At 41.5% G+C, this 21,821-nt stretch overlaps 2 protein-coding genes across 3 annotated transcripts in view; both read right to left on the reverse strand.

Annotated features, from left to right (window-relative positions):
• Positions 1-1,668: 1,668 nt before the first annotated feature.
• Positions 1,669-20,385, reverse strand: LOC133384916 (acetylserotonin O-methyltransferase-like). Of its 2 annotated transcripts, none has more exons than XM_061626836.1 (9): positions 20,252-20,385; positions 14,409-14,586; positions 10,077-10,251; positions 8,697-8,826; positions 7,496-7,567; positions 5,513-5,634; positions 3,014-3,100; positions 2,338-2,460; positions 1,669-2,041 (listed from the first exon to the last, which is right to left on the reverse strand). In XM_061626836.1, the coding sequence occupies exons 2-9, from the start codon at positions 14,478-14,480 to the stop codon at positions 1,833-1,835; spliced, it is 990 nt and encodes a 329-aa protein (XP_061482820.1). In that variant the 5' UTR covers positions 14,481-14,586; positions 20,252-20,385; the 3' UTR covers positions 1,669-1,832. The 2 variants fall into 2 exon arrangements, with proteins under 2 accessions (XP_061482820.1, XP_061482819.1); XM_061626835.1 differs by having other exon boundaries at positions 3,014-3,154.
• LOC133384917 (acetylserotonin O-methyltransferase-like) overlaps positions 19,557-21,821 on the reverse strand; it is a 30,203-nt gene continuing 27,938 nt past the window's right edge. Inside the window, exons 7-8 of the mRNA XM_061626837.1 lie at positions 20,090-20,212; positions 19,557-19,833 (exon numbers count right to left, since the gene is read on the reverse strand). Of these exons, the coding sequence (XP_061482821.1) occupies positions 19,625-19,833; positions 20,090-20,212 (332 nt within the window). The 3' untranslated portion in view covers positions 19,557-19,624. The remainder of the gene's footprint in view (positions 19,834-20,089; positions 20,213-21,821) is intronic.

Here is a 21,821-nt window from a genome sequence, read left to right on the forward strand (position 1 = left end):
AAACTTGTGGTTCTCCAGAGGTTATTCCAATGCTATCACATTTATCAGGGGCAATAAGAATACAGTCAAGCAGCATAGGAGTGTGTGGCAGATAAGAGTGGCTAGGGCAGAGTAACCATTACTTTCTGCCCTCTTGTTACAAACTTGACATGCTATATTTAGTGTAGCAAGGTTAACAAGGTTGTGTCTATTTTGTCAGGTATGTGTGGCCAGGACAGACTAATTGTGAGTTCCTGCCATCTTGTTACAAATGTAACCTACTGTAACTAATATAGCAACATTACTCCAGTTGCCTCCATTATTTCAAACAATTATTTCCCTCCATTGGCTTCCATATGGCAGGACTAAACAGAAACACAATTAAAGATGTTAATGAGTGTTTGTTTTTCTTCCTCATTCTCTTGACTGGCAATTTTCTTCCCTCGGGATTTCTCCATCACTTCCTTCTGCTTGTGTCATCCACGCTAGCCATTTTTGCCTTTCTCCCTCCTCAGCAGTACACCCTTTCCGCCTTTCTATGAGACAGAGTTTTAAAACAGTGCTTAAAGTGAGTTGAGATGAGATGCCATTACACATCTTTTCAGGCACATCTAAGGTCACCCTATTTCTTTTCAATGGAACTAATTGAGACTTACCTAATTTGACAGGAAGTCATCCAATGCCGTTATCCTCCACCCCACACACAGCGCTGACAGCTCAATGCAAAATGATCTAAAGCATATTGAGGTATTCCTATATATATGAAGTCAGTAAAGGAAGATAGGTGATAATATATTGTGGTTTCTTCCCACATCACAAACAAGTGGGAAATGACAAAGATCAAATGCAGTCATCACATCTCAGGCTATATGCACTACTCACCAGATCAAAATGTTTCCATTAGCTGTGCCTGGAGGGGGAATGGATTGATCTACTAATCAGTTTCAAAATCTCTTTGAAGCTGAATTAAAAACAACAACACTCAAGCTGCTCCCACCAGGTTTTACATTAAAAAGGGGCAGGGTTTGGCTAGTGTCATGTGCCCCCGTTTTCAGAAGAGAGAGGTGGAGGTGCACTGGAACTGGCAGAAGAATGAGCATGTTTCTACCCTCATTCATAGCATTCATGACGGGTCTTTGCAACTCACTCTCTGATCTAGTGATTCAGAATTGCATTGGCAAGTATCAGAGAGGACACCTTTATATAGAATATGCTTCTCGATGAGAACTATATTCCACATAATGCTCTTGCTTTTCCATTTTTAATTGTGGGCGGAACTGCAACAAACTTTCCACACCATTAGCAGATTTTCTTTTTCTTTTTTCCCCCTTGGTCCAGTTTCCTGCTTATACTAGTGAGGGGATCATGATGGGATGAATCCATAATCTAATGTATCCGTCTCTTCCACCCCTCCCCTCATCCCTTCCTCTAACAGTAGAGGGTGGCATGGCATCGTAGGGGACTGGGCCCTTGTTTAGTATGTCTGTAGTTGTGGGTATTCTGCACAAAATTTCTGAACATTAGTTGATACCTTAATTTCATCTGATTTCTTTTAATAAATTGTTAAGCAAGGACTAGTCTCTACCCTCGGAAGCATGCAATCAGAGGGACAGGCAAAATTGGAATGCTTATAAACAGTCTGGAATTAAGTAGCAGCAGTTAAAGAGAGTATCCTAATACACAAGCCACTCTATTTCAAAGGATATTGCAGTTTATTTATTGGTGAAATAAACACTGTTGTGCTGTCATATTTTCTTGTTTTGAAATATGTGAGCTGAATATTTAGGATAAAACAAAAACATTTATTATTCCAACTTCCTCTAGAATTGAACAAGAATGAAGCAGGGACAACGTTACTTTCTTCCTAAAATGGCATCATAGCGGATTCTTTTCTTTAGCTGAATCTCCTTGAAGCCAGCTGCACTGAGGAGCACGTTGTACTCTGATGGGGACCGTTCTTTTCCTTCGGTATGCAACAGCAGCTGCATGGCAAACAGTTGGGCTTCTAAAGGCCCACTTCTGTCTTCATTGAGAACCGTTTCCACTACTAACACGCCACCACCTGTTTCAGAATATATTTCACCCAGTTAAGAAATAAAAGATAGGTCACTGCTTAGTTCAAGACAGCATGAAGGAAGAGTTCAGCTTAAACTTCCCAAACATCATGGGACGAGGTATTCAAGTAAAAGGAAATGTAGTTTTACCTGAATGACACAGACACATAAGGAGGAGGACCCGTGGGGCAAGCAAAGTGGCTTTGAATAATAATCAATGGCCCAAATTCCACAATATTTTAAGTCTTCTCTCTTTCTGCCCTCCCTGCACTGTTTGGTCTGTTAACTGGAAAAACACACATACCAGGTTTGCAGGCATTATGCAGTTTGGTTAGCAGCTGCACACACTTCTCATCACCCCAACAATGCAAGATCCTAGCCAAAATATACAGGTCAGCTTCTGGAATTGGATCTTTAAAAAAATCCGCTGAAATAGAATAGGTAAGAGATCAGGTTAAATTAGCATTTTTATTTACAGAAATTACATTTATTTTTCAGTAACCAATTGTAAGAAACTATGCCCTGCTGTCTGCTGGAGGATGAATCTGTGGCCCTCCAGATGATGTTGGACTCTGGCTCCAGTCAGCCCCAGCAGAATGGTCAGTGTCAGGGAGGATGGGAGCTGCAGTCCAATAGCACCTGGAGGGCCACAGATCCCCCGCCCATGTCCTAGTGCAAGAAGGGAAAACTTGTGGCCAGTTGTTGTTCTGGGCAGGTTTATCAAATGCCCTCTTGTCAGGGGAAAGAGCAATTATTTTTGCTCTGGGTCAGGGGGATGGAACCTCTGGCCTTCCAGATGATGTTGGACTACAACTCCCATCAGCCCCAGCCAGCATAGCCAATGGTCAGGGATGGTGGCAATTCTAGTCCAACAACAATTGGGTTCCACAGATTCCCCCATCCCTAGTGGATTGCTGTCTTGCCTGTTAATGGAAGAATGATCTAACCAATGTAGGTTCTCAGAACAAACCACAGTTTACCTTCATGGAAAGTAATCCGGTGATCTTCAGAAGACACATAATGGTTCTTTGCTGTTTCCACTATTTCAGGTAGATCTAAAATTGTTACTGTAGAATTTGGATACAATGAAATATATTCCTTGGCAAAGGAACCACTACATCCTTAAAGGGAGAACAAAGACAAAAATGAAAATACTATGCCTCTAAAAACTTTTTCCAAACACTCCTGTGCAAAATTTTAGGGTAGTACTAGCACATCAGATAGGTGGCTGCTTATTTCATAAGTAAGACGAATAGAAAGCAAGACATAATAGAACAATACAACCAACTTAGTAGGAACAATGAAAATACAGTCAAGCGGCGTAGGAGAGTGTGCCAGGTAGGATTTACCAGGGCATATCAATAATTAGTTCCTGCCCTCTTGTTGCAAACCTGAGCAGTATAGCAGGATTACTCCTGTTACCTTCACTATTTCAGACAGCTGTTTTGCCTTATTGGCTTTCATACTACAGGACTAACCAGTCCTGCGAGCACAATGCTAATCAAAATAAGTTGGTGCAATGCTATCACATTTAGCAGAAGCAATGAGAATTAGTGCTGTGCCAGGAGAAAAAATCCTGCCTCTTTATGAGAAAAGAAATCAAATTCAATAATGATGAAAGGACAGAGAACGTTTTGGTGAAATTCTCAGTGGTGGGATACAGGGTTTTTGTTGTCTTTTCCTTACTTTCAAGGTCCCCAAGGGGTCTTTGTGAGTCTCCTTTCTTTCATTCTGCATATCATCTCTCCAGTGGTCTGCACTCTGCAGCCTTCCTGGGTGCCCAAGAGTCCTGAAAGCCCTATGATGTCCTCAGCTGGGCTTTTCTGTAAGCACAGGAAGGTGGGGAGGCTGACAGCTGTCTGTTGTTACATTTATAAGTGAAGTCTTGTTTTTTACTTTTAAAGAAATTAGAGCAGAAACAATTCTTTTTAAGGTAAAAGTCAGAATTTCCTTTAAAAACAAAACCAATGACCACACTGATCTCAGGCCCTGGGTAGTCAGCCTCTCCAGCTTCCTGTGCATCAATTAAATCTCAAGGGAAGATGACAGGATGGGCATGCACAAAGCACTAGAGAAATGGGGGGGGAATACACCACCCCACAATCATATTTGAACAATAAAGTAAGCTCAGCTGTGTACGTCCTGAAATTCTAAAATAAATTCTAAAGTGTCCAGAGAAAAAGGCAGAAAATTTGAAGCCTCTTTTACAGGAGAAGAAGACTTTGTAGACCTTGGACTGAGACTAATGGGAACAATATAATGAAGAGGGATAGGAGAGTGTGCAAACTAACAGTGACCAGGACAGATTAGTAATTAATTCCTCCCCTCTTGTAACAAGAGCAGCACCGGACCCAATCCCGATCTCGCTGCCATCTTGCCCCTCCCCCTCCCTGTAAGTGGCAATAACATGACGGACCAGAGGTCAGGTAAGTCACTGTAAGTGTCTCTCCCTACCCCCCAACTATGCTGTATGCTACTGGATGTCAATGACTTTGTATTTGTCTGACTTATTCTCTTGCTTTGCAACATTCTTCTCTCTGGGCTTTCTCAATCACACATGGATCCTTTCACTTTCCTGTTATCCACTTTAGCCATTTTTGTGTTCTCTTCACATATACACACACCTTCAATACCTTCTCTTCACTACAATAAAGTTTGTAGCAAAGAGAAGAAGGCTAGGAGTGGGGAGGGCAGCTATGAGAGAACTAGAAAAGGTCCTCAAATGCAAAGATGTATCACTGAACACTAAAGTCAGGATCATTCAGACCATGGTATTCCCAATCTCTATGTATGGATGTGAAAGTTGGACACTGAAAAAAGCGAATAAGAGAAAAATCCACTGATTTGAAATGTGATGTTGGAGGAGAGCTTTGTGCATACCACGGACCACAAAAAAGACAAATAATTGAGTGTCAGAACAAATTAAACCAGAACTATCACTAGAAGCTAAAATGATGAGACTGAGGTTACTTTGGACACATAATGAGAAGACCTGATTCACTAGCAAAGACAATAATGCCGGGGAAAACAGATGGGGGTAGAAAAAGAGGAAGACCAAACAAGAGATGGATTGATTCCATAAAGGAAGCCACAGACCTGAACTTACAAGATCTGAACAGGGTGGTTCATGACAGATGCTACTGGAGGTCGCTGATTCATAGGGTCGCCATAAGTCGTAACCGACTTGAAGGCACATAACAATACAGTGGGTTGAGATGACATCTCACATTTCTTCAGCAAACCTAAGGCCACCCAACTTCATTTGAGTGGCCCTTTCAGTCTTACTGTATCATGGACTGATGAAACACCTAAATTGAAATGAAGTCATCCAATGTTCTCCCCAGCCCCCCGAATACAATTCTTATAGCTCAGAGCAAAATGATCTAAAGCAGATTGGGGTATTCTGCTTGTTCTGTTACAAGTGCCTTACTATTTCAAGCTACAAGTAAGGAAGACATCTGGGAATTTATGGTACTTACCTCCCACGTCACAAACAAATGGGAAATGAGAAAGATCAAATGCAGTCATCACATCTCGACCAAACAGACTCCACGTGGCATTCATAGCATCCATGAAGGGTCTTTGCAACCCACTCTCTGATCTAGTAATTCAAAATTGCATTGACAAGTAATAGAGAAGATACCTTCAAACATAATACGATTCTACACAGGAGCCATATTCCACATAATGCTGTTTGTTTCCTGTTTTCGTTGTTTGTGGAATTGCAGCAAACTTTTCACATCATTAGTAGATTTTCATTTCTTTTTTGGTCTGATTCTGCTGCTTTCCGTTCATACCACTGGGCAGATTGTGATGGGATATCTGTAATTCATTGTATCTATCCCTCCCACATAATTATTTCTGTTTGCTCAGCATTTGCGCAGTTTGATATACCTGCCTGTGCTTCTTAAAAATAAAAATCCCCCCTGCCCCCAATTTCCTGTATGTCAAAACCTCAAAATTCTGATTCCCCTTGGCAATTGTCCCCTCCCCTTTTCTGACTGTACTTCATTTTTAAACATATCTGCCCTGATGCAAATTGTACAAATAAGACTCCCTCAAACATTGCTGTGTGGCACAGCATTGTTGTGGACTGGGCCCATGTATAGTACCCCTGTGGTTGGTGTGGGTGCTCTCTCTCCCTCTACACCAGCTTTTCCCAACCAGATGTTGTTGGACTACAACTCCCATCTTCCTGACCTTTGGCAATGCTAGCTGAGGCTGATGGGAGTTGTGGTCCAACAACATCTGGAGGCACACTGGTTGGGAAAGGCTGCTCTACACGCGCGCGCGCATGAACACACACACGTATTCTAATAAATCATGAATCAACCAATACTTTGGCAAGGTCTCCATCAGTAGCCTGTGTGATTAAATATATAACAATTCTACACACTGGCTTCTAATATATAATTATCACTGAAAGGAAGAAGTCAAAAGACTGCTTCAAAACTGCTTCTATACATGCTCACTAGAAATTTGACATTAAGGAAGAACCTGGATTTATTAATTGATTGGGGGAACCTTATATTGCTATTCAAACTGAAGAATAATTAAGTGTTCCTTCAGGGGGCCCCTGTACATGATGAAGGATTGAAGTGTTTTCTCCTCCTTTTTAAAGTAGTTATATATATGAAGTCAACACCTGTAGTGTTGTTTTTTAAACATTTATTAGTAGTGGGTAGGGACGGATGGACAGACAGACGGACGGACGGATGGACAGATTTAAGTAATTGGGCTCCTACTGGGAGGAAGGGTGGGATATATATCAAATAATAAATATATAAATAAAATAATTGGAATAAAGAACACTGTAATTTTAAAAAACATTTCCTTAACTACAACCCTGTTTTTTTAAGGATAATTGTGTGCACCATCATCAGCAGTCCTTTTATCTTTCTGACACTGCACCACATGCTTTCCAACTTTCCCCCCAACTATTTCTTTCCCAACCATCACAATACTCCAAATCTAAGAATTGTTAATTGGCACAGGACCTCAGGGCTCCTCCAGTAACAAGAGCCTGATGTCAATAAAAGAAGTGCATTGGGTCACTCTGTTGAAGCAAGTGGGGATGTCTGTGAACATGACTGAGCACATGCTGATCTCTGGATTAAGATAAACTGCATTGCAGTAATGACAAGACTTGAAAATGTCTATTTGTACCAAGTGGATGTAATTCTGCTTCAATGCTGGAGCATAATGGAGGCAAAGCAGGGATGTTCTTCACAACTAGTCTGCGTAATGTAAGTCCTGGTTGCAGGGATTCTGGTTTTAGACATCACACACAACAGCAAGCTAAATAAAAAGTTCTCCAGTTTCACAGAGCAAGTTTGGAAAGCGGAAAGAGCAGCACTGGATAGAGAATACACTGGAACTATAAATATAAGTAAGTAATTAAGTAACATATCCTAGGTTTTCCCCTTTCTCTCAAAAAGATCTACAAAAATGCTAATTTTTACCTGTAAATAGTCTCATAAAAGTCACAGTTTGATGAAATGCCATGTATTCTGTCATTCTGATTTTTTCCTTCCCTGAAACAGAGTATTTGTTTTAATTAAATGAAAACTGACTGGCACGACTATCAAATCCATTTTTGACTCTTCTGCACACACAGATAACATATTGAATGTACTAGTCATACAATTAGCATTTTTATTGTTGTTTTTTAAATGAACATTTTATACTATTAGGTAAACAGCTTAAAGATTTCACCATGATACCAATTACTGCTAGTAACCATGTTGCTAACATGGAAGTGAGTAGAATTATACTAAATTTTATTTTATTATGGTTTTTTTTTTAATTGCTGACTTTACTTATATTTTGATAAATTCTAGGTTAACTTGCTTTTAACATATTGTTTTATTAGTATTGTAATGTCTTATGTAAATCACTTAGAGGTCTTTGATGATTAAGCAGTCTATTAAACTAGTTAAATATATCTTCCTATATTCATATAATATATATATTTGTAAGTATCACGCTGCAGTTCTCAGCACCACAGAAGGTGGCCTACAAACTACAGAGTGACCCAGATGCATTGGGTTCAAGGACAGGGAGGCGGACAGGAGGAATACAAGAGGGCAATGCCTGGCTGAAGCCAAGTAAGGGGGTGGGAAGATGGGGAAAGAAGGTGAACAAGTGGCATGCCATGACCCAGCCATGCTTGGCTAAATGGTGGCAGGGGGAAGAAAGGGCAAGGAAGGTGAGTGTCATGCTGCAATCCAGCTGTGCTGGGCTCAAAGCTGGCAGGGCAGAAAAGAAGAGCAAGGCTGGCAAGTGGCATGCTGTGGTCAAGCCGCACTGGGCTCAAGGCTGGGGGGGGGAGAGAAAGGGCAAGGAAGGTGAAAGGTAGGCAGCACCCTGCGCAACCGATGGAGCCACTTTGTGCAAGGCTACCCTTTCTTCCAGTCCATGTTTTGGGGGAGAGGAAGTTTGGCAGATGAGACCAGGTGGAGAGCAAAGGAGGAGGGAGGTGCCTTGGCAACCTGGGGAAAGGGGAGGGAGAGGGATTGGCATGCAAAGCACACAGGGGTGGAGCCCCCAGTAAATAAAGTAAATTGCCCTCTCTTGGAGCTGAGAAATGGAGCTGACCAGTCCCATGCCTATGACATGGTTTTGTGTACAAGTTTTCTCCTTTTGCACTACCCTTCTTCTCACCTCACAGCATCAGCCAAGTACTGCATACTCTGATAGCCAAAAACAGAATTAATCTTCATGTAATGATACTGAGACTTTGAGCCTGATTTGGCAAGATAGAGATTGGCAAAGTCCGTGTTTCCATAAAGAGCTGAAAATGAAGGGGATGAATGATTAATGTTTTCACCCTTCTCTCCAAAGCCATTTCCCTCCCCAATTCTGCATGGACAAAACACTTGGAACAAGAACAGTGAGAAAGCAGGCAGAAGCCACGCATCCCTCTGCAAAATGCAGAACAGCAAGGCTGCAATGCACCACCTTCTGTTCCAGAGAAGCATTGGGTGACTGTGCCTCTCAGTCCCTTGGCAATTGAATGTCAGGGTGCTGAAAGCCACTATATTGTCCCCAATGCTCTGTGCAGCCACTGGGGGGGGTGTCATCACAGTCATTTATATTTCTCTGTAACATCAGATGTGCTGCTCATGTCCTGAACCAGTTCTTGGGTGCAGTAATGGGCAGAATGAGGCCTAATGAATAGAAAATGAATCCTGACAAGACAGAGACCCAATGGGTGGGTGGTTTGGGTTGGAGAATTGGGATGTTTGCCTGTTCTTAATGTACTCCTTCTGATGGAGCAGGTATGCAATCTAGGTATACTTCTTGATCCATCACTGTCATTCGAGGCCCAAGTGACCTCTCTGGCATGGAGTGCTCATGACAGCTCTACTCATTCCTGGATAAGGATAGCCTCTCCATAGTGGTCCATGCACTGGTGACCTATGGTAACCTGTGTTTAGATTACTGTAATGTGCTCTGTGTTGGGCTGCCCTTCCACTTGGTTCAGATGCTGTGGATAGAGTACTGAGTACTATGCCTAGCAATGCACATGTTACATCAGTGCTTAAGTAATCTGCACTAGCTGCCTATTTGCTACCTTGCTAAGTTCAAGGTTTTATTACTGACAAATAAACAACTAGGTACAAGGATACCCAGCACACCATCTCCACCATGACAGAACAAATCAACTTTTGTGCTCAGCAGAAGAGGCCCTGATAGCCATGCCACAGCCAGCCATCTGGAAACCTCTTGGAAATGGGACTTTTCAGTTGTAGCACCAACCCTCTGGAATATTCTCCCAAAAGAGATTTGAGAAGCTCCATTTGTTGGATGCCTCAGATTTCTCCTAAAAACCCAGTTGTGTATCCAGGCTTATTTGGAGGCTTGAGAAAGTTCAGTTACTGACTTGCTGTATTTAAATGATGGATTGTAACTGTATTTACTGTAATCTGATCTTTATTTGTATTGTATTCATAGCGTTTTGACTTCAGAATTTCTGTTAACTGTTTAGGGATTTTCCCCAGAAATGTTAAGTGATATATAAATGATATAAATAAATAATACTTTGGTTGTCCTTTCTCTCCACTTGCAGGAACTTTAAGCCCACACAGGCCTCCAGCAACCTCTCCATCCCAATAGCGCTGGTGCCCAGACGTTCAGCTATCGTTGCTGAGGTCAAGAACTCCCCAGACTCCATCAGCAGATCAAATATGCCAAACTCAGAGGCAGTAAACATAATCTGGAAACAAAAGGCAGGCATACAAAAAGAATGTTCAGATAATCTACACTTACGAAGTTTCTAAAAGGGCAAAAGCTGTTTAAAGATTATGCTTTTGAAACCATTTTTAATCATATTATACAGCCATGAGAGTGGCTGTATACTATAGCCAGCGTGGATTTTTCACATTCTGCAATGTTAAATTGAAAATACTCCCCATGCCATCCTGATGCTTCCCATAAACTCATTTCAAAACAAAACCTTACAAAATTTATAGTCCTGAACTCAGAAATGCTTGCTTAACAACCCTGTCAATTTTCATGGCGATACACAAAGCAGTCAGAGAGAATTGAGAATTCAAAGTCTAAAAAGAGAGAGAGAAAACCCAGAGCCCTTTTGGACTTTTCTCTCTCAGAGTTCTCATAATCTGTTGAAATTCATTAAAAATCAGCCATGTTCACAGAGTACCTGTAATCCTAATACTGACTTTGCCCCATACTCTGACCTTCATCTTCTGCAGTTTAAAAGTTAAAAAAAAATCCCTGGCTGACTTTTAATTAATTTAAGACATTTTGGCTGGAACCCAATGATAAGGGCAGGCATGCTCAGTAAGAACCAACTGTCAGAGTTCTAAAAGCCTCACAGTTGCTGGGCTTGCTAATCAGGGGGCCACACCCATACCAGACTTTGATTTCACTTGAGACAGTCATGGCTTCCCTCAGAGAATCCTGGGAAGTGTAGTTTGTGAAGAGTGCTGAGACTCCTATTCCACTGAGAGAGCTCCAGTGGCCAGACTTGCGTCTCCTAGCAACTCTCAGCACCCTTCACTAACTACACTTCCAAGGATTCTTTGAGAGAAGCCATGACTGTCCAAAGTGACAGCTTTGGTTTGAATTTGGGTGGAAGGCTACATGTGCCTGCTGTAGAATAAAAAGGTGGGGGAAAGGCTGAAAAACAGTGATACTGTTCACAGTGTTTTCCTTTTGCTATCTCTGCTATCTTTTTGGCGCCTTTTGAAGACTTTTCCTCTTTCAAGAAGCCTTTTAAGTTGAAACCTAACCCAGTCTGCATCTGAGTTAGAATTGCTTTTAATATGTTTTCTTTAATAATATGTTTTTAACCCTTTTTTTAAAAAGATGTTTTTAAAGCTTTTTAAAAAAATGTTTTTAACATTTTGTTTTAATGTATTTTAAGGTCTTTTTATGATGTTTTAAAGTGTTTTTATCATTTCTGTTTCCTGCCCTGGGCTACTGCTGGGAGGAAGGGTGGGATATAAATCAAATAATAAATAAATAAATGGGCTTCCCTTCTGCCCAGTACCCACTCACCCAATCTCCTCCCCCTCCCCTCCCCCAGGTCAGTGTTGGACTATGACCTTGGAGACCAGGGTTCAAATCCCCACACAGCCATGAAGCTCGCTGGGCGACCTTGGGCCAGTCACTGCCTCTCAGCCTCAGAGGAAGGTAATGGTAAACCACCTCTGAATGCCGTTTACCATGAAAACGCTATTCATAGGGTCAACATAAGTCAGGATTGACTTGAAGGCAGTCCATTTCCAAACATGATTGCACAGAAATAAATCCCATTCAACTCAAAAAGTATGCAAACAATCAAACCCACCCTCCCTTCTCCTCCCTCTTATCCCCTCCCTCTTGCCTCTTCCCTCCCCCTTCCTTTGCCCCTCCCTCCCCAACCCCAACCCCTTCCAATCCCCTCCTTCCCCTTCCCCCTCCTCCCCCTCCCCTTCCTCCTCCCCATGGTCAGTTTTACCTATCTTAAGCATGATTGCACGGAAGTAAATACCATTGAACTCTATAAGCATGCCAACGATCAAACCTGCCCTCCCCCCCCTTCCTTTGCCCCCTCCAATACGGTCATTCCCCCTCCCCTCCTCCTCCCCCATGGTCAGTTTTTCCTATCCTAACCATGATTGCATAGGAGTAAATCCCATTGAACTCAATAAGCATGCAAATGATCAGACCTGCTTTTTTCCCTCTTTCCCCTCCCCTCTTCCTTCTTCCTCCTCCCCTGCCCACTCCAGCCCTCCCTTCCTCCCTCCCCCCTGGTCAGTTTTACCTATCTTAAGCATGATTGCAGGGGAGTAAATCCCACTGAACTCAATAAGCATGCAAATGATCAATCCATTCTCAGCAAACTTGGACAGGATCCCATTTCTTACCTCCCGGATTAAAAAGCAGGGAAATTCACTAATAGGCAAAAAACCTTGCGATTTAAGAACGTACCTATAGCCCACAGATATTTCTATCAAACTTGAAAAAGCAGGGAAATTGGGCAGCTATAGTGAATGCACCAGGGGAGCAGGAGACCTGAACTCCTCTCTGAGATATTGTACTGCCCTACAAATTTGTCAGAATGCAAACACAATTTGGGTTGGTCTTTCACAGTCCAATCCACTTGCTGTGTAGCTTGGAAGAATTTTGTAATGTGCCTCTGAGCATATGGTGAGTGGTGGCAACACCTGCAATCAGCCCAAATAATAGAAGACGTGCTGTGCTGATCTTGTTTTAGCAGGGAGGAAGCAACATTATTAAAACAGTTGATATAGTTCAGATGGTCACTTTAAATGTGTCTGATTTACTTTGCAATTTTAGTGAAGTTTCCTATAGGAAATAATTTTCTTTTGTTTCTATTTCTGTGAATATGTGAAGTAGAGCAAGATTTGCACTAAAAAACTCCAAACATAATTGTGGAATAATGGCACTGACTTCTGCAGAATAGTCTCCAGTGGACCTCAGGAGTGTCTCAGTTCGCACAAGATAAAACAGTGGGAGGTGAAATATATTCTAGCAAAATTCTAGGTGTGCTCTATGTTTTTAATTGACCGTGCCCACCTTGCCTTAAATGAAGTGGTTTAAACACAGAAGGCTGAAAACATGCATCTCCTTTTTTTCCACAGCTAAGAGTCATTGCTGAAGTAGTAACATATTGGAATCAGTCTGATTTTACATCAAACTGCAGTTTCAGATTCAGCTGTTAATGCACTCAAAATAGAAATAGAACATAACCTCCAATTTGAAACACAAAAGGCTGTCTTCACCATCATAACAGTGACCAATAAAAAGGCTTTGAAATTAATAAAAATAAATTTGACACAGATTTCTGGATGAATAATGAGGGAAATACAATTTTCTAGTTCAGATTCTCTGTAGAAACATTAGTAACACAGGAAAGAAGCAAAGTAAGAACACCAACAAACATACACAAATATAATTATCTTTGGAGATGGCAGGTGTTGCCACCACTCACCATATGCTCAGAGGCACATGTTACCAAATTCTTGCAAGCTACACAGCAAGTGGATTGGACTGTGAAAGACCAACCCAAATTATGTTTGCATTCTGACAAATTTGTAGGGCAGTCCAATATCTCAGAGAGGAGTTCAAGTCTCCTGCTCCCCTGGTGCATTCACTATAGCTGCCCAATTTCCCTGCTTTTTCGAGTTTGATAGAAATATCTGTGGGCTATAGGTACATTCGTAAAATACACGTTTTTTGCCTATTAGTGAATTATTACAGTATTTGTGTTGTTAGCCACCTTGAATGGTACATGGAAAAGTGGGATATAAGTATTTCAGTTCAGTAATTGTTGTGCTGTGGGTGGTCGCATTCACAGTCTGACCATTCTTTCCAGGTTCTTGTTAAAATATGAAGTGACATCAGTAGCACATGAAGGTGTTGGTATTGAATGATACCATTGCACATGCAAGGGCATTCTCTAATTTTTTGTTAAGCCCCCTCTCCCACCTCCTCCTGGTAAGCTTACCTGAAAAGGGGGAATAAAATGACTGGAATATGTGCAAAAGGGGGTAGCAGTATGGAGCAGTGAAAATAATGTACAACAATGCAGTATAATAGGAGACATTGCTTGCAAAAACATGTACATTACTCAAAACTGCATACAAAATGTGTTTATTAGGATGGATTCATACTCAAATACTGAAGAATATTGCTGCAGAAATGTAGAGAACTGAATTTCAGACTGGAAACATAAGAAATCGAGGGAACCAAAACTGACAGATCTTTTCATCTCTACTGGGGCCCAATCAAAACAGGACTGCAGAAAAAAGGCATTTTTTATTCTACACATCCATTAACAAGGCGAAAGTTGGAAAGCCCTTGCAAGTTTTAAAATCTGCAGGCATTACCCATGGATCCTACCTTTGAAGTTAGGAATCCATACTGGTGCTGAAATAGGATTTTCAACGTTGCAGCTTCTTCTGTAGCACTCATTGTTCTTCACTGCTGTGTCAGAGACTCCACAGTCTTCTTCTGATTAATAAGTTGTTTTTGAAAGGACAAAGACCACTCTGCTTGTAATACTGCTATTCAGTGTTCTCTGAAAGTGATTGACAATAAATGTTTAGGTAAAATCAAAGCAGACTGAGGTTTGAGACATTTATGGGAAAGTATCAGTCTAACAAAAGGAATAGCTGAGATGACAAATGAATTTCTCCCACAAATATGGGAGGAAATAAATTGTTGGAAATTTCTGCTTTTGCCTGCGTGAGTAAAAGCGATGTTAGAATCTAAGAACTGAAGTAAAATGGCATTTGAAAGTGCACAACTAACAGGGTCCTGGAGAAAGTTAATAAAAATAGAATTGGTTTTGGGTCTTTTGGAAAAGAGGCCATTTGGAAATGTTAAAATGAGAAGACAGGCTACAGTAGTAGCTTAAAGAAGCAGCAAAGCATACAGCTAAGCTATTGTGAACCATTTTGGTGCCCAAGTCAATGTGAACTGCGAAAATGCCCAAGAGGCTGTGCAGAAAATTCCCTTCCAAAAATGAATTAATTGTGGTAATTATATACAGAAAATATCTCTATCTTCAGGAAAATATGCAATAGTGATGTTGAACTACAGTTAGAGAATGAAAAAGTAAATTGGCACATGAGAAAGGAAACAAGCAGATGAAAGTGACAAAACAATTGAAAGTTTCCTGGAGAAAGGAAATGAGATTGCCGAATTACAATGAACCCCAGAATTCAGAAATAGAAAGGGTTAAGGAGAGGCATGGGACTGCTTACCTGTGAAAGGAGTCAGTGGGAGAAGCAAAGCCAAAACAGAATAGCAGGATTGGTCTGCACAGTTTCACCCCTCTTTTTATAACCTCCTTGGTGGGCAAATGAATGCAAGTCCCTCCCAAATTCCTTTCCCTGTTCTCAGCTGGTTTTGTGATCTCCCATTTCCTTGGTGTTACCATATCATACCATAATTGTTTTATTTGTTTAGCAATATGCCATTACAAACATAGATCATTCAAAGCTGAGACATAAATTTAGCTCTTGAATTCCTAGCTGCCAGGGCAAATAAGGAAACACACAATGAGATATATATTTCTTTGTCCAATAACAAAAAAACACAAACTCACTTGGTGAAACAAAATTTTTCCTACGACTAAATTCAGACAGATATTTCTCATGAGGACCTTTATATAAAGGACACTGAGCAACATAATGAATGACATTCTCTATAACTGTTTTACAAAACACACAAAACTGGAGTTCTAAGGGAAGTTTTTTATAACGACCATCGAGAAAAGCAGAAGGCATGACATTAAACCTTAACTCAGTAACAGTAATTCTGCGTGGAGCTAAAGTAATTACCTCTAAGTAACTAGCTTTCTGGTGATCTGTTTTAAAGCATGGATACAGCCTGGAGAATCTTGAAGAGTGGATAGTTAGCATATCAGCCAAAGAAGCTCTCCTGTACACAAACAGCTTTAAGTGTACTTTAGACAGTAACTGAATCTCAGTCAGCTCAGTATCAAACTCTCTAACAAGTGTATGTAAAGCAGCAACTCTCTTTGGGGCATTTAAGGGTGAGCCATAAGCTATGAAGACCAGGCAGGAGGATGGGAAAGCTAATATTCTGTTGTGAAAATTTAGGAGACGAACCTGTATTCTGGCCTGGACTGAAGGCCAACCCACTTCTGCATGAACATGCGCAGCAGGAGTACCAACAGGTAGGCCCATTTCCTTGATGTTAGGAGGCACCCATCTGGATGGACCATTGGCCAAAATGATCTTTCAACATATAATTGTGCAATGATGACAGTCTGTGTCATCAGGGTTCTTCATCTGCATTCTTCATAATAGTTTATCTTGTAAATGTAATAAGTGCTACAGGTAATAAGTACATCACGGTGTATGTATCTGATTATAACCCTACTTTTCACATCCCCCTATTAAGCCATCTGTAGTTCTCCAGTTCTTGGAAGCTAAAGAAATCATAAAATAAAATATTATAGGGTTTGGATAAACTAATTTTGCTACTATGTCCATGTAGCAGTATCTGGGAAGTGTGAAAATAAATGCTTGGAAAGGATGGAATGGAAAGTTGGAAATTCTAAGGAAACAGGAGCCCTAACACTAGCTTTGGAGCAAATAAAAGTGACATTACACTTAATAGCATCAGAGACAAAATAGAATACCATGGTCCAAACGCCATGGGATAGTGCCCCAAGAAGCACCATCTTTCAAGGCCTATCTTCCAGGAGTGAAGATAGAGCAGGGATGTAGTTGTCCAGGGTCTCAGGAGGGATCTTAGACCCTTTACCTTTTTGAGAGCAGGGTCCCTATGTCTTCAGCATCCTATGAGACAATCAGCATGAAAGGGGAGTGTGTTAGCCACTGACAAGAGTCTTCTAACATGCTTCCTTGCCCTTTCCTGCTCTTTGGAGCCAATCAGAGTGAAAGGAGGCAAGTCAGCCATTGAGAAGACTCTTCTCAGCAGCCAAAGCTCTCCCCTTTCATGATTATTGGCTCCTAGGGATATCTGTTGTTGTGGGAGAAGGCATTAACACGGATCTAATTCTCAATCCAGCAACAAAAAAGGGGCCGTGGCTGTGACTAACATGAGGGGGCCCTGTGCTTCTGAATTTGCCACTATACTACTGGACTAGAGCCCCCACCAAGCAGCACCTCTCAGTTCCACTTCCATCCCAGCAATGGTGCTTTGAGATAACCTGGAGGAACTCGCTCTGAGGGCCATTTCATATCCCCAAACCTATAGTTCTGATATGGCTAAGATCTTGGCTTCAAGAAAGGGCTATAGCTCATTGATGGAGCATCTGCCTTGTATGCAGAAGGTCCACTGGAGTATCCAGGTAGAGCTGGGAGAGGACCCTGCCTGGAGAGCCACTGCCAGTCAGCGCAGACAGTACTGAGCTAGATGGACCTGACTCTGAATAAGGCAGCTTCCTATGTTTGCACTTGAACTATTGATTTCTTTAGGTTGCAAGAACAGGAAAACTACAGATGACTTGATAGGGGGATATGAAAAGTAGCTTATACATCAAACATATAGGAACTGCAGGGGGAAGGAGAAGAAGGAGAAATTTGCAAAACTGACCTCATTCTACTGATGGAATGCTCCACTGGATCAAAGAGTCGTTTGCAAGACTGGCACTTGAATACAACTTTATAGCTTTTTGACTGCTTCACTAGACTGTCTTGTCCTGGACATGTTCCAACCCCATAAAAAAGGGTTTTAACATATATACATTCTTCATCAAACCTGTCTTTAAGATTGTATATCTGTCCATCCACATATATTCCAGTTAGTTGATAGGCTGGGCATCTGGCTAGTGTACTTTATGAGGTCTTTCCAGTGTTGCTAAATAAATTGCTTCAACATTGTCTCTCTACCAACAACTCTAGACAAGAAGCAGGCATTTTCTGTCAAGGCCTGCATTTCCTTGGAGGCAACCAGTAGGGATGGGCAACTCTGCAAATTCTGGTTTCTCTCAGTTTCCCATTTTTTCCCAATTTTTAATGCAGTTCTTCACTTTTCCACATCAGTTTGAGATTTGTTTCAAAGTCCTCAGCATTTCAATGCAAATTTCTCCCAATATATATACTTTTGTATGCAATTTGGCAATTTGTATGCAAATTGTATGCACAATTTTGCACAGTCATTTCCCCTCTCTGGACCATCCTTCTGAAAATTGGATGCCCTGATAAATTTGTGAATATTTTGTGACTCCTCCATGACAACACGACGGCAACAATTTTGGATAACAATGGCTCTCAAAATGACCCATTCAAAGTGGGATCAGGGGTCAAACAGGGATGTCATTGCTCCGACCTTATATGCTACTTTCATCGCCATGATTCTACACCTTTGTTGAGGGGAAACTTCCCACTGGCGTGGAAATCACATATCACACAGATGGAAAGCTTTTTAATCTCAGTAGTAAGGCAAAAAGTAAGGTAATTACAACCTCTGTCATAGAACTTCAATATGCCGATGATAATGTAGTCTCCACACATTCAGAGGAAGATCTTCAAACTATCCTAAATGTCTTTGCAGAAGCATATGGAAAGCTTGGCCTCTCGCTTAACATCAAAAAAAGCCACACTTGAACTTGGTTCTCTAGCTTGTAGGCAGCCAATGCAGATCTTTCAACACCTGTGTAAAGCTGGGTATCCCACTAAGCACCCTAGCAGTGGTTTCAGTATCAGACTAGGACCTGGGAGACCACGGTTCAAATTCCTTCTCAGTCATGAAGCTCACTGGATGGCCATGAGCCAGTCACCAGCTCTAATCTGCTTTGCAAGCTTATTGTGAGGACAAAATGGAGAGGGGGAGAACCATGCACATCGCCTTGAACTCCTTGAAGGAAAGGTGGCATATAATGTAATAATAAGTAATTTTGCAGTAGCTGCAGCTGAACCAGTTGCAAGGGTAGTCCAACATACAGTGCATTACAGTGGTGTCGTTACAAGATTATCAGTGTATGTATCACAATGGTAATGCTAACCCTGTCCAGGACAGTTGTAGTTGGCACACCAACCAAAGTTGGTAATGAGCACTCTGAGCCCTGAGGTCACCTGGGCCTCTAGTGATGGACCTAGCAGCCTCCCCCTCCCTCCTTACTATGCATCTGGTCCTTCAGATGAGTAGAACCCCATCCAGAGCTATTACACAACCCAGTTTCCAGAACTGAGAAGTGTCCACCTATAGTCTGGACAATATGTGGCAATATGTTCAATTAGTTTCCGCCCAGAACTGTTGAATAGCTACTTGGTCCTCCATAGCAATTATTTATTCATCATATGATGCCATCAAGATACAAGGCAATTTATACAGATTAACAAAAACAAAGATTGGTCCCTGCCCCAAAAATTATACAGTCAGAGGGAGATGCAAAAATGGAATGCTTGTAAACAATCAGGAATCAAGCAACAACAATTCAAAGGGCGATCTTAATATACAATCTTACTGCAAGGGATATTGTGGTTTGTGAAATAAATAATGTCATGTTATGTTACTTCTTTCGAAATAAACGGATGTTTAGAACAGTGATGTTAAAACAAGAACTTTTATTATTCCAGCTTCCTTTAGAATTGAACAAGAATGAAGCAGAAATAACATTATTTTCTTCCTAAAATGGCATCATAGAATTTTCTTTTCTTTAGCTGAATCTCCTTGAAGCCAGCTAAGCTGAGGAGCACGTTGTACTCTGATGGAGTCCGTTCTTTACCTTCAGTATGCAGCAGCATCAACAAGGAGTAGAGGTGGGCTTCTAATGGCCCACTTCTGTCTTCATTGAGAACCACTTCCACTACTAACACACCACCACCTGTTTCAAAATATATTTGAGTTAGGAAATAGAAATATCTATATTATGTATTTTAGAACAGCATGAATCCAGCTTATTTTTTCCAAGCATCCTGGGAGCAGAAGGTATGCAGTTTAACCCAAATGGTACAGACATAAGGAGGAGGACCCATGGCTTTGAAAAATAATCAATGGGTCAGTTTCCACAATACCTTTAGCTCTTCCTTCTATCCACCCAGCTGCACTGCTTGGTCTGTTCACTGGAGAAAAACACATACCAGGTTTGCAGGCTTTCTGCAGTTTGGTTAGCAGCTGTACACACTCCTCATCACCCCAATCATGCAGGATCCTAGCCAAAATATACAGGTCAGCTTCAGGAATTGGATCTTTAAAAAAATCCCCTGTAACAGAATATGTAGAAAATAACTATATTTTCATACCAGAAGAGTAATTACTTTTATCTTTCAGAAAGCAATATTTAAGGCATGTGCTGCTATCTACTGGTGCTTCTAGTGCAGAGATGAGGAACCTGGCCCTCCTGGTGATGTTGGACTCCAACTCCCATCAGCCCCAGCCAGCATGGCCACTGGCCAGTGTGAGGGATAATGGGAGCTGTAGTCCAGTAGCATTGAGAGGACCACAGGTGCCCCACCCCTGTTCTAGTGCAAGGTGGGGAAAACATGCTGCCTTCCAGATTTTTTTAGCACCTTATCAGATGCCCTCCAGCCAGCTGGAAAGAGCAGTTTCTTTTGCTCTAGGTCAGGGTTGTGGAACCTTTGGCTTTCCTGATGATGTAGGACTTCATCTCCTATCAGCTTCAGCCAAAATGCCAATGGTCATGAATGAAGGGAATTGTAGTCCAGCAGCATATATGTAGGCCACAGATCCCTGTTCTACTGCATGGCTGTCTTTCTTGTTAATGGAAGAATTATTTAACTCAGGTGTGGGGAACTGTTAGCCTTCAAGATGTTGCAGAACTACAACTCCCATCAGCCCCAGACAGCAAGGCCATAATTAGGAATGATGAGAGTTGTAGTTCACAACATCCTGAAGGGCAGGTGCTCCTCACACCTGATCTGATTAATATAGACTCTTCAGTTTACCTTCATGGAAAGTAATCCGGTGTTCTTCTGAGGACACAGAATGGTTCTTTGCTATTTCTACTACTTCAGGTAGGTCTAAAATTATCACGGTAGAATTTTGATAGATTGAAATATATTCCTTGGCAAAGGCACCACTACATCCTTAAAGGAAGAACAAAGAAAAAATGAGAATGAAAATATACATCTCAAAACTTTGTTCAAGCATTCCTATGCAAACTTTTAGGGTAGTATATCAGATAGGTGGCTATCCGGTCATTTCATAGGTAGGGCAAGAACAGAAAGCAAGACATAATGGAACAATAAGAAATACAGTCAAGCAGCATAAGAGAGTGTGCCAGGTAGAAGCGGCCAGGGCAGATCCATCATTGGTTCCTGCTCTCTTGTTACAAACCTGAGCAGTATAGCAAGGTTGCTCCCATTGTCTCCACAGTTTCAAAGAGCTATTTCTTCCTGTTGGCTTTCATACTGCAGGACTAACCAGTCCTACTAGCACAATAAATACTAGCCAAAACATGATGCAGTGCTATCATATTTAGCAGAAGCAATGAAAATTACTGCTGTGCCAGGAAAAAAAGTCCTGCCTCTTTATGAAAAAAGAAATTGTATTCAGTAATGATGAAAGGGGAGAGAACATTTTGGTGAAATTCTCAGGGGTGGAGTGCAAAGTTTTTGTGGTGCTTTGCTTCTTTTCAAGGCAGCCAAGGGTGTCTTTGTAAGTCCCCTTTCATTCTACATATCGTCTCTCCAGTGTCTGCACTCTGCAGCCTTCCTGGGTGATCAAGAGTCCTGAAAATCCCATGATGTCCTCAGCTGAGCTTTTCTGTAAGCACAGGAGGGTGGGGAGGCTGCCTGCTGTGTGCCTGGCAGCTGTCTGTTGATATTTATAAGTGAAGTCTTGGTTAACATA

Source organism: Rhineura floridana, chromosome 5 (assembly GCF_030035675.1).
Source record: "Rhineura floridana isolate rRhiFlo1 chromosome 5, rRhiFlo1.hap2, whole genome shotgun sequence".
Taxonomy (NCBI): Eukaryota; Metazoa; Chordata; class Lepidosauria; order Squamata; family Rhineuridae; genus Rhineura; species Rhineura floridana.

Coding starts and splice junctions, on each gene's coding strand:
- LOC133384916 (XM_061626835.1), bottom strand. CDS start 14,480: ATGAGTGCTACAGAAGAAGCTGCAACGTTGAAAATCCTATTTCAGCAC. Junction 5,635..7,495: donor TTTTATGAGACTATTTACAG/GTAAAAATTAGC, acceptor TTGAATTACTAG/ATCAGAGAGTGGGTTGCAAA. Junction 2,042..2,337: donor GCATAATGCCTGCAAACCTG/GTATGTGTGTTT, acceptor ATTCTGAAACAG/GTGGTGGCGTGTTAGTAGTG.